We start from the raw sequence: 13,445 nt of genomic DNA, 5'->3' as shown, positions 1-13,445 counted from the left end.
AGTACCAGTGCAGCACACTGAGAATATTCACTCTTGGTTCAGTGCAGATGATGGGCCACATTCAACATGGCTTTCAATGGCCACTGTTGTTTTCTAACTAATACAAAAGCAGTATCAGAGCTCAGCAAGTATCACACTGACACCCAGGAGATTAAAACTCATGTATTTACTCAATGTATGTATTTGCTTTTTGGTGAAATAATAAAGAAAAAACAGCAAAAAATTCACTTTGCACATGAGGAGTATTACATTGGTTGGGATGCATGCCACACTGACACAGGATAAATCTGGAATTTGGAACTAGTATCCTATGCATCAATCCCAAATTTCCATTGGTCTGCATTTTTAAAAGCCTTTCCTGAGCACCCTCACGCTGTTTCAGGAATATTTCAAGCATGAAGTTACCAGCTGACCTCTACACCACATGATCTCCAAAACACCTTTGGCAGATTTCTAATGCAAGCCTTTAATCTGCTGCTGCAAGTCAGTAAAGGTAAGGGCCTTGAGAAACAATACCAAAGTTCAGACTCCCTGGTGCCCAGAGTCAGTAAATTAAGCCAGGCCCTCTCAGATTATTTCCCTGAATTACTGCAGGTTTTTCAGCTGAAGCAAAGATGGCCAGCATGTCAACCAGCAAACATTCAAGACAGAAATCAGCTCAGGAACTTCCAAATCACTTGAGAAGACATACATCAAGCAGTTCCATAGTTATGATTCTGACTTATCTTTATCACTGGTATTTTACTATTTACCTTTCATCACCCACTTCTTTTCCACATCATGCTCAATCATTATGCCTGTGAAGTGTCTTTTATTTAAAGGAGAAATAATAATAATTTAAACCAAGTGATACAACACTGCCTTTAAGTTCTCTGGAGATTCTGATGCTAAGAAATAAATGCTCCACTGCCCTTACACTGTTTGAGCCTGCCACCAGCTACTCTGAAACTGGCTGCCTTCCACTCTGTGATTCACTCGAGCTGCTGCTGCTGCAATCAGTGCCCGAGCCTGAGCCACACAGCCTCAACCTATCTGCAGGCAGGAAGGAGCCCTTGGAGTCAGAGGGACCTGCCTGACGAGTTGTGTGGCCTCCAGAGCACTTGTGCCGGCATGTGGCAAGGTGCACAAACATGTCCCCGAAGGCAAAGGGAGCAACTGCCCTCCTTTCTGTGGAAACACTGCAGGCTCACACTGACCCAAGCTAGTCTGGGAACCACACTGGGGTTATCACTCCTCCAGGCACAAACCTGGGTACTTAAGACAATGGTTTTCCCTATAAAGGCTGCTTCCACCATCTCACAGCATCATGCCCCTAGGAGAGGGAATAAAACCCAGCTATTTGCAGGATCTCACACTGGAGGGCAGTTAACATTCCCTATCATTTAAAAGGGGAGTCACAATCATAACTAGGGTAGCATCTGCTGAATCCTACTTTACTTACAGTCAGTGACAGGCCTCAGTAGTGTGGAAATGAAGCAACAGTTCTTAAGATCTGCAGTCTACTTAGCAGTGTTTGTACAGAACATCATGGGGCAGGGAAACTTACTTGCTATTCCAGTTTTTCCCATCTTTACACCCAAGTTGTCTAAGAACACTGCACCTGCAAGAGAGAATTGTGCTCCTATTGAAAAGGTACCCAAGCATAAACATAAATCTATTTAGAGTCTCAAAAGCATTACTTGCCTGTTAATAAAGTCTATTGCTTGTGCTTTGAGCTGTTCAGCGCTGTGCAAATCTGCGAGGATAAGAATGTCAGCAACATTTTCTACCGAGAGGTTACTACAGAGTGCTTCCTCACACATCACCTTCAGCCGTTCCAGTGCATACTGGAGAGAGAGAAAAACTGCACTAATCATTCCTCAAACTCATTCCTTCAATCCTCATCTCTACAGCTCTTAAGACAGTTCCAGTCAGGCTTGGTGCTAAATATCAAACTGAATCCCAGCAGGTACTGCAAAGCACAATGTGCAGCTCTGCAGAGTTCTCAAATTTAACACAGGCTTGACATAAACTAATGAAAGACTCTGATGACAGAATTTTTATTAAAATAACTCATTCAGAAGTTTTCATTTCCCTCCTGCTTGGTAAGGAAGGAGGAGCAAGGAAACAAATCAGCATTAAACAGGTTCACATCTCTAAGTGAGGGGCAAGAAGTGATACAAGGGAGTTTCATCAAACTACATTGTTTAAAACAAGATCTAAATTTAGCCCCAATCCATCTCTAAATTTACTAATTTCCCTTAATTTCCCTCATGTCTTTGATACAGCCTACAAGAAATTTGACGTAAAGTGACACCATTCCTGTATAATATTTTGCATGAATAAACTGTGCTTCTTTTTTGAAGGCTGTAACAGTCGGAACAGTTTCAATTTTATTTTCTGGTATTGCAGACAATCATATAACTGTACCTTGTAATAGTCTCTACACTTACCAATTATGCCCTTAATCAATGCCAGCATTCAAAAAAAACCCTCAATTGCTGAGCTGCTGTAAATCCCTTTATCTCAAAAATCACAGTACAAAGTGTTTCACAGAGCAACAATTTTAAGAGTAGACAAGATCCCAAAACAGAAGAGATGAAAGATTAGAACTATTACGTTTGTAGGTAATACAAAAATATGAAAGTTTTAAAGTAGCAGTTCCTTTGGGAAGTAAATTCAAGAACTTGAATAAATCCTCTTGAAGAATACAAAGTTCTAGTACATATTTTATTCAAAACCAAATTTTCCAAATCATATTAATGGTTTCCAATTTGTAAAAAAAATTGATACTAAATAAGTATCTGAAACATTTCTGTTTAAAAGAAGATTTATCAGTTTTCTACTGCTAAAAAAAGTCTATTCTTTCCCATCTTCCTTAATTTCTAATGAGATATGGTTCTCATGTTTAAAAAAGCAAAATATATATCTAACAATCTGTAAATAAGATTTTTTTTTTTAATTTAGACCAACTTTTTACAAGCAAACACCAGGTTTAGGAACTTCAGAATCAATTACTTACTTTGTCTGCAGCTGCCAACAAATTGTCAGCCATTTTTTCAAGGTTTGGTGCTTTTCCTGTGTAAATGAATCTCATCATTTCTTTGAAAACTTCAGGGTCTACATCGTTTATTTCTACACGATTCTGGTAAAGAAGAAGAATCAATAAAAGTCTTTGGAATTTAGCTACAATTTTAATGTGAATATCAAGTATCATCTGCATGCACACGACAAGTTTTCGTTCATCATCCATCATTCAAAATCCTTACAAATTTCAGGTAACAATGTTAAGCAGAAAGCAACCAAAAAAAGCTCTTAAAAGTTAGGCAGAAATCAGCTGGAAAAGCTTCAGCAATAAAAAGTAATTGCAATTTTTTTCCTAGAAATGCCTGACTCTAGAGTCTATCACATGGACTGTACATAAAAATCAAGTCACAGTTTCAGGAATATTTAAAAATGCTTCTGAGTTTCCAACCCAACAACAATGTGTTTGGAATATCAGAAGTCAGAGCAGCAGACAGAACAAATTGAGCCATTCTTGGCTCGATTTAAACTGAGTCAACACAGCACAGCTTTTGCTCTGAGAATCCAAAAAGCAAACAAAGCAGCACACTGAGCTGACATCACACAGCTGAAGATTGCCCTAATACAACAGTGGCACTGCATGCTTGACCAATCCTAGAACAGTATCCCCTACAAGCAACTAATGAAGTAGCAAATGATGTCAAAGATGTAGAAGCAAGCACCAGGCTTTTAAATGGAGTATAAAAATCCCAGGCACAGGAGATGCTCTGGTTTGCAATCAGTATTTAGGAGCAGGGCTATGCTGGAGATTCACTGCTAACATCAAGGCACATAACTCAAGCTGGGGCATGTCTGGATTTCTTGCTGTCCAGGAACCTCAATAAAATGCTCCCAATATTCCAATTCCAGCTGTGAAAGTTTCCAAACTGGAGAGGTGCTGGGAAGGGAAGTGCCCCATTTGTGACCCTCAGCTGCTCCCCAGCACCACATTCACCTGATGGATTTGTGCTCACAAAGTGGCATCTTGCAGCTTTCAAGACCAAATGGGGATCATCTATCACAACCCTTTAGTGAGGTGATCAGTTCCTCACCTCTTCACGGATTCTGCCTGTAACCAACCCATTTTTGATAATTCTTCTTCATGAAAGACACAAACAGCTCCTCGCTGTGGGAGACATCAAGTGCATAAAAGCAGAAGCAGCACTCTGCTGATTAAGGAACCACCCATCCAAAACACTTACACAGGTCAAGTGCCTGCAGAAGCTGTGAATGAAAAGAAGTGTTCCACTGCCTCAGGGCTTAATTCCTCTCATAATTCACCTCTTGTTTCTTGGATACCATAAAAAACACTTTAACACTCTACAGCAAAGCCTTAGTCAAGTCAATCAGCTGATGTGAAGATATAAACTGAGGCACAAAGGGGGCAGAGATTACCAGGTCAATTACACCAGTAGCTAATGTTTAAAAACTTAATCTAGGACAGACACAAGTACCTGAAATAAGCCAAATCCTCCAGCACCTCTCCACTCTTTCTACACAAATGCCCTCAGATCTCACAAGGAGAGGTTCAGCTGTCCCTCCTGCTCCTCCAGAGTCCTCATCCTCCTCAATCTCCACTACCTCAAGTTTTTTGCAACGTTTTCCTTTTTCACAAGGTACAAATATTTACACGTAACATTTTCAGTACAGCTTACCTTTTTGCTTTCCTCCATTTCGTGTTCAAACATTGCATTAAAAACTGGAGATCGTGCTGTAGCAAGAAAAGTGAATATTAAATATAATCAAATTTTAAACTTAGAGCAATTTAAATTACAAAATAATAGCAATACAAAAGTAGAAAGTACCTGCAAGGACAGATTTATGAGCTTTGAATTCTTGTCCTCCTACATAAAAACTGCAATCTGTAAATCTTGTTGTTTCCCAGAGATTCCCTAAATCTTCTGCTAGTCGACATTCAGGTACCTTCAAAGTGTTTGTATTAGACTGTCCTGATATATTTACTGAGTCTTGGACCACGCTTACCTAACAGAAAATCACAGCAAGACAACTCCTTCATAACTGAATGCCAACAATAATTAAAGCACAGTACCTATTGCTAGAATTCCAACAATTCCAAAGCAAAGCAAAAAACAGTGATTTTTCTGGTATTAGGCCAGAACCATAAACTAGTGTTTTACAGTTTACTTTTAAATAACATTAAACAAATAGGGCTTAACTCAAGAAACTCTAATATTGTGTATTTATCCAACCAAAACAAAAAGAAAGAGAGCACAATGCCACATGCCACCTGAGAGAAATGCCAAAGTACATAAGTCAAGGACAAAAAATACAGTTCTTGGAAAACCAGTGGGAACAAAAAAAAAAAATAGTGCTATTTCAGAGTTAAATTAACAATCCAATACTTCACACATCTGAGTAAAATATACACAATATAAAATTCTATACATATCATCAGGATCACATGGTCACAGAAAAGTTTCATACATAATAATCCACAGAATTTTTTTATAGCAAGATATCTCTTATTGTACTGACAGTAAGTCTGTACACAACCTGCAGTATGATAATGCAAATTCAGTGCATTATTTAATTTTACTTAGTCCAGATGAGGCAGAAATCACAAGTAATTTTTTCCAAACAAGATCAAAAGCCATTACTTTCAAAGTACAAGATATAGTAGGTAACTTCAACAGTGAAATGCATGCTCACAGGATGTAACTTCTGCACAGAACTAGTCCAGAAAACTGAAATATGTGCATTTGAAGTGAATATTCTGCCATTATTCCCCATGTTTAAGTCTTTCATATAGGAAGTGAACAGGACAGCAGCACTCCTTACTTTTTTGCTTATCTTCACAAATTAAGTCCTTTTAATCAGTGTGCTGGGAAAACAGAAGAGCTAAGCAAGTTTTGCTTCTCTTGTCTCAGAGCACAGACCTGAGAATAAAACCACCGTAAAGAGCCACACTATAAGATCTTGATCACTCCATCTCCCAAATACAGAAAATTAGGATTATATGTTAACAGAAAATGCTGATACTGTTAGCATCAGGGCTTTGGTTGATTTCCAAAGGCACAGCATCTGGAATAAATCTGGCATAAAGCAAAAACAGCACAGCTAAACTTCACAGAAAGTTGGAGCACTGCAAACCAAACTCCAGACCAAAAGAGGAGAAAGATGATCCAATTATGACAGCAGCTTTGGGACTTGAATCATTGCCTAATTCCCTGTATCATCTCATACCCCCTTGTGAATACAAGAAATTCCTTTATATTCTTCCACCTTAAAAAAAAACCCAAAGCACAGCAAAATTTCCCTCTCACAATAAGACTGTACATTTACAACACAGAAAAAAATCCATAGAGCTATTTCAGTTTTCACATACACAGTGATTTCAGGAGATATACACACACACAAAGAAGTTTCAGCTTAGCCAAGCTCATCTTCTGTTGCCAGAGGAGAGTCCTGCTTTTCCAGAGCCTTGCTTTAAAAGTTCATGATCCCAGCTGTCCACACAGCATCTTCTTGTTAGCTACACAGTGCCTCAGGGAAGTCATCTACACACTCTATGTGCACTCAAACTGATCTCTGACCTTCCAAACCTCTATTTCAGAATGGTGTCTAAAAATGTATTGATAGCTGTGCAACACAACAATTTGCTACAGGTCATCGTTTTAAGATATAACCCAAACAAAGTTTGAATTCAAGTCTCCCCCATCCGAGTGGCCTGGCATGTATTGTCTTTTAAAGATTCTAAATACAAAGGCTTAGATGGCTGACATTTTGTATCTCACTTGTCCAGATGGTATGCCTAAAATCAAGTGCATCCTCTTATTATAATTCATTTAAATTAAGATGAAATCCAAACAAGTTAATCCCATATAACTACTGAAAATTTGTCAACTTAAACAAGTTCTGTGTGATGCCACTTAACAAAGATAACGTCTGTAATTTTCTTGGTTTTGAATCTGTGATGATCTAATAGTAAGGGTGATATAAATGATTCCTTGGACTACTAAACCAGGTAAGAGATCTGTGAAAGCAGAGAATATACTGTCCCGTCAGCAAATGGAACACTTGCAAGGCTTCAGTATTTTCAGATTATGGAGAAAGGGAGAATCGAGTAAAACAGAGATAGTTTGCCTAAAAAATCCAAAACTGAGGCTGTATTTAATCACTAGGTCACTTGGTGGTGGCAGCACCAGACTTTACAAAGTATTAAACTTAACCCTTCAGGTTCCAATCCAAAGGGCACATCCAAGCTGATTTTAAGAATCTTTGGCAACACAGAATGAGCATCTTTGCTGCCAAAGATGACCAAATAATCTTCCTGCAACCCAAAGGGAAGAAGGGCAAACCAACACAGTCAGTAATCACTGACCTTCACTAAATACATGCTACATCTGGCAAGTTTTATCATGTCAAGTGCAATATAGTCTTAAGAAGTGGTAAGTCACACAGGTATTAGAACTTAACAGTAAAGTTTCAAAAGGACAAAAACTTCAGGCTTGTCTATAGCACCAGGTCCTTCAAACAACGCTGTCATTTCTAAGGACAGCTGAAAAGTTGGTATCACACATTCAAAAAGAAATTCTTAAAAATATTTGGATTTCCAATTTTTCCCTTCACCCTGAAACAAGCCAGAAGTTATTTTAACATGCTCACTGTGAACAACTAAATGTTTTACTTCCTTCCACATTTTATAATCAGAGTAGGTCCAACACTTCATAAAACCTACTCACAACAGAACATCAAGTTCTGTAGAGAAACACAGCTAAATTCACTGATTAGCATGAGCATTTAAGTAACTGTATTTCTCTGTGGAAAACTCAGTATTTCTTCTACTTTTTTTTTAACAAACTTGATCTCTGAAATTAGAGAGTGATCTATTCCAAAACCAAATGCCACTTTTAAGAGCTGTTCATTTACATCAAAGTGTTCATTAAGAGGACAACTAAAGAAGAGAAAATACTCAATAGTATCTTTACAGAACCATAAAACACTTGTTATATCTGCTTTTATCACCCAAATAATTGTATTCATAACAAATTTATCATGCAGCTAATTTAACTTGTCTAAGTGAAAATAAGATGCACTATATTTGCAATATCTAGTCTCAAGGGCCACATTTCAATTATTCTTCCTACCCAGCATAATGACATATAATTAAATTGTAATCTTGCCAAGACAATTTTACACATTTCCTGTAAATACACAGATCAAAGCAAACTTATTAGCAGTTAGAGCATCTATCATCCTCCTAAGTCACTAATCACTTTATGGCAGCCCAGATAACCAGCCAATGTATATTCAACATACATTCCACTTACACTGCTGCTTTCTCCAGTTTCCATTTTTAACACTGAGTAAGCTTTTTACTGAAATTTAATATGAAAATTTAGGTTATGAACATAAATGATATTATAGAAGAAATGACCCACAATACACCGTGAAGTTAAATTTATACCACAGCTCTCAGTATTAATTTTCAGTATCAAGCACACCTTCTACAAAATACTTGCATTTAATCAGAAAACAAAACCTAACAATTAGTACAAAAATTTATGGGACCTATACATTGATTAAAGCCATAAATTAGGATATTACAGGCATATAGGTTCTGACAATTAGTTGGGTTTTCTTTTCTAACATGAACCAGTATGTGAACATTTCCTTCTGCTTATCCAGTGAAAAACAATCCTCTAATTCCAAATACAGCTCCTTTAAATAAAAGTGACCTCAGTAAAACAGCATTTCTGTACACAGCACACACCAGCCACCTTTCACATAAATAATTCCACAGTTGATTCTGATGGAGCCATGGCAGATTCATGGGGAAGCCCAGCAGTTTACAAGTGATCAATTCAACATTCTACACCTCAGTGTACAAGCATCAAAAAAGAGAACAAAATGAAATGCAAAGCAACGTATATTTTACTAAGCTTACAGATTACAGAAGACAATTTTAGAGTATGTTACTGTTTAAATCAACACAAATTTCAATTTATTAGAGCAGAAAATATTATTTAAAAGTTTACCACTTTAAAAAAATCTATACCCACCTCACAAAATAATGTAAGCTTGTCATCTGGTAGAAGACCATTAGCTTCATCTAGTAAAAAATCTCTTCGGATAAATTTCTTAAACCCCCAGTCCTTGCCTTGCACAAATCGATATGCTCTTTGGCTTTCTGATAAAAAATTATGTACAAATAACAGCAAGTTAAAGGAAAACATTAACAAAGAACACCTAATTCCACATCAAGGCTAAGTTTTCATAAAAAAATGAATCCATTTCACACAGTTGGATCACATGTCACGTTTCTAGAAAACACAGACCTGATTAAAACCTGTTTAATATTGTAATAGTGTTATAACACATTTGATAGAACTTAGTGGAGCACAATTTGCAATTCAAACCACATCATCTCCTTAGATCTCTTAGGCACCATCCAGCACAAGGAGGTTTTCAGTGAGTGTTTAAGAATGCCAATGTGTCAAAACAGGAATTGTTCACAGGGAAGCACCGTTACAATGAATTTGTCACCACAAACCCATCCTGACAATGCTCTGCAGTTGTCATAACAATCTGGTTTGACTTCTTCCTGAAATGGAAAATCTTGTTTCACAGGTTGAAATTAGTTTGAAATACAGAAAAAGCATTAAAATAGCAAAACAGGAATAAAAGCTTTCAAGTAGTAAACTGTTTTCATCATAAAAAACTATTATTTATATGTACATTTTAGCCCTAGTTATGAGATTTTTTTTAATATATCAGATTTGCTGTGACCACACAACTCTTTTTTTTCCCAGTTCTAATGTTCACAGCCAAAAAAGAATTCCCACAGTGCAAACACATGTAAATTCATCATATACTTTTACAGGGCGCTAAAATATGGAGAAGAGGTTATTTGGGAATGGCTTTGAGAGGATAAATTGAATAAAGCATATCCAGGATTATATTTAGGATGATTGTTCAAAATTAAGACAGCAAGAATACTGAAGTAAGACCTGAGGGGGGGTGGGGAGGATCTCATTAAGAGCTCTTTAAGAAAGAACTTTTCTTTCATTCCAAAAAAGCTGGGCAAGAAACACATCACCATCTCATCTGCTGCATGCAGGGATGCTTTAGCCTTCCAGAAAGCAATTCAGAAGTTTAGAGTCAGAAGTTTGCAATAAAAACACAGTGTGTTTAATGACAGAATCTGTTAAAATACCATTCCTTCTACAACCTCCAAAATAAAGCCATCAGCAAAGCCAGACTTCCCTAGACTATTGAACTTGGCAGCATCACTGGAACACCCTCAACCACGTACCACAGAAAACACACACGTGTCACACACTGTCCTCACCACCAGGAGCTGGAAAAATGATCTTCACAACAGTTTTTCACTAGGATTATATCAAGCCAAATATCCTGTAGAGATTTGCATTGTATTTTCAGAATACAAGGAAGAACCACCCAGGAGCTGACACTGCAGGAGGTGTGAGGTTTCTGTCCCAGTCACACTCCTGGATCAACAACTCCCTTTGCCCATGCAGAGCACAGAGCAGAGGGAAATGCACTTACTGAAGTGCACTGGAGGGGCTTGAAGGGCAACAGAATAGACAAAACTGCTCTCATTTTAAAATCTGTACACAAAAGAGGAAAAGCACATTTTAAAGAAATATCGTCTAGATTTTTTGGCATCTGGATTTATGTTTCCACACTTTAAAAAACTTTTAACCTCATTAAATTGAATTTAAAAAAAAAATTCAGAAAATCACGTTCCCAAAAGGATTCAAAAATGTCTCCTCTAAATTCAGCCCAATTCTTCATCTTGCAGGCTTAGATTTTACTCTTAGCAGCAACAAGCAGTGTTAACCCCCAAAATTAAGTACACAAGAGAAGAAAAACAGAGCAGTGTAGAAGTGCGAATGTATTTTTCTTCTAATAAAGTTAAAATGTTAGTTTGTTCTGTTTCATACACAGCTTCACCCCTTGAAGCAGCAGCCTATACATGAATTATCAATTTACAAGGGACATTGGAAGTGGGGCATCATTTTCCTGTCTCAGTAAATACACAGCATCTACAGAAGCAGATGGCAAATGGCTGGAGAGTCCAAGAAATAAGACTTCTGGTGGTAATTTCCCGAAGTGAAAATATAACTCCTGAGCTGCCAAACACGGTACAGCTACTATTGCAGAAGCTGAAGACACTCCTACTCAGAGGATTTTTAGCACTGCAGAGGATGATGAACCAGCAGAGGGCTGATGGGTCAGGATTTGGGTGTTTGCTACAGACCTGCTGGTCAGGAACCAACAGGACACTGCAGATTGGGGTCCTGAGGGACAACAAGTGAACAAGGACACACAGTGAACCCATAAGGCTTTCAGCTTCCAAACCTTAGGGGTTTGGGGCCAGCCAGCCTCCAGAGGTCCTGGGCATCCTCTGCAATCCTCTGATTCTATGATTATCCCCAGATAGTTTTTGATGTACACACTGCAGTTTTACATTTTATTACAAACACCAATCCTCTCCTGGACTGGAAGCCTCTGGTGAGCCAAAGTATTCAGCTAATGTGTACAAAGATTCACCAGATGTATACAGGTATAGCTTTGTTCATATAAGCTCCAGAAGGAGGAATCTTGCAGGGACTGAGGAATCTTGCAGGGACAGTAGAGTGAAACATATATGTGAAACATATACGTTTACCTTCTTTCCGATAATTTAATTTTTAAATCCCAACTCAGTTCTGTGGATTTAATTTAGAGATTACAAGTGGGCCTAGATACTTCAGGAGAAATAGCATGAACTTTGGTATAAACACTGCAGAATTATTCACCTTTTGCAAGAAATTAAGAACTTGCAACAAAACAGGACCTGAAACATCTCTAAAGTCCTGGGGTAGAAGAAGGGAAGAAAAATAAAGAGATACTCTTCACATACAGGACTTGGAGCAGCACAAATTCAGTGCAGATCAGCATTAAATTATTCATTTTCAAAAGAATCACAGCTTTCCTAAAAAGCATTTCCAATGAAGGCTGTGCTCACAAGTTTGAAACTAAGAGCTTTCCATACATTTTTTATATCAACTCTACAATTAAATCAAATCACCAGCTATTTCAAAGTCTTCTAATTCCTTGGGTACATGGCTCATGTTTTTAAACTGATTACAGTGTAAATCAGCTGAAATAGACCAAAACATTGTGAAGGATGTCTAAAAAAAGCCATGCATGCTTATCCTAATTAACCATGGAAATCAAACACTTCCACTGTAGCTACAAACAAGCAGATACACCTCTACTAACAGGAAACAAGAATAATCTGCTGGAAAAACTAAGTGACAAGGACCTGGAGTGACAGCAGTTGGCAATGTGCTGTAATTTATACTGCTCAGGATAGAATTAACATAGCTCAGTGATCAGAAATGTGTGAAACATGAACAGGATTTTATAATTAAGTTCCCAAAAGGAAATTAAAGAAAGGTATTTTTAAAGTTTATCTCAATATTAAATTCTGCTCTCAACTGAAAAAAATTACATTGCTGATGTTCTTACAAAACCACATTAATATTCCCTTACCCATTGCTTTTGTTTCTTCTCTTTTAGCATTCAGCAGGGAAAATTTGAATTTTGCTCTGACTTCACTTTTTGGACAACTGACTAAAAGCAAATACAATGACAAGTAGTCCTTGCTTTCATCATCTAATCCCTTTGGATTCACTCTCAGGCACCTGAAAAAAAATGGAGAAATTGCAATTTTTAAATGGTACCCAGAATAAATTCAGAAATGTTTTTACAAGACACAATGATAAACGCTACTGAAATAAATGTTTCCTTGTGATTGCTGACACTTTGAGATTAGAACCAATCCATACCTACACTAAAATTCCAAGAAGTGTTCAAGTTTTAATATTTATTTGTAATTTAACTTGACAATTTTTGTGAGTAAAAAACCCCAGAACAAAACCAAAGCACTTGCTCAGATAAAAACCTTACCACTTCATTTTGTCATTTGGCCCTGATGAAAATGTAGAACTCTTTAAAACTTCACCCATTTCTTCTCGGCAAAAACTGAAGTTATTAATGGTCCACATGTACGAAAATTTTACTACTTTAACCTGAACAAAAGAACAAAAAATGTTAAGAAAATTTAACTTACATATCAAGCATTAACTATGAGAACTACTTAGACTATAAGCTATAATTTTTCAATGCAAATAACTTTGTTTTGTTTTTTTTTTTTTTAACAATTATTATGACAATAATGGAAAATAAAGCCATTGGAATTTATATAAATTACCTGTGTGTAACACCAGCTTTCAGCCACAGGTCCACTGGACATCTCCCCAGGAGGAGGTGGGGTGGGAACCCTTGACATTGCCACTTATTGCAGGCTTAGAGTATCAAGAGAGCAATCCAAACTTCAGTAATTCTCCTAAAAAAAAGCAATTCATACA

General features: G+C 37.3%; 1 protein-coding gene across 3 annotated transcripts in view; it reads right to left on the bottom strand.

Moving 5' to 3' along the window:
- The window catches only part of SPOPL (speckle type BTB/POZ protein like), a 32,030-nt gene that overhangs the window by 3,677 nt on the left and 14,908 nt on the right, over positions 1-13,445 (bottom strand). For 2 of the 3 annotated variants that reach the window (XM_085067133.1, XM_085067132.1), the window contains 9 exons: positions 13,289-13,423; positions 12,985-13,106; positions 12,568-12,719; positions 9,066-9,193; positions 4,848-5,025; positions 4,698-4,753; positions 3,002-3,124; positions 1,684-1,826; positions 1,547-1,600 (listed from right to left, as the gene is read on the bottom strand). In XM_085067133.1, the coding sequence (XP_084923259.1) occupies positions 1,547-1,600; positions 1,684-1,826; positions 3,002-3,124; positions 4,698-4,753; positions 4,848-5,025; positions 9,066-9,193; positions 12,568-12,719; positions 12,985-13,106; positions 13,289-13,366 (1,034 nt within the window). In that variant the 5' untranslated portion in view covers positions 13,367-13,423. Of the gene's footprint in view, positions 1-1,441; positions 1,601-1,683; positions 1,827-3,001; positions 3,125-4,697; positions 4,754-4,847; positions 5,026-9,065; positions 9,194-12,567; positions 12,720-12,984; positions 13,107-13,288; positions 13,424-13,445 lie in introns of all 3 variants that reach the window. The other variant, XR_014853541.1, reaches the window with a different exon arrangement.

Source organism: Lichenostomus cassidix, chromosome 7 (genome assembly GCF_008360975.1).
Source record: "Lichenostomus cassidix isolate B80296 chromosome 7, HeHo_3.0, whole genome shotgun sequence".
NCBI lineage: Eukaryota > Metazoa > Chordata > Aves > Passeriformes > Meliphagidae > Lichenostomus > Lichenostomus cassidix.
The sequence above is the reverse complement of the archived record's forward strand: the minus strand, read 5'-3'. Positions and strand labels throughout refer to the sequence as shown.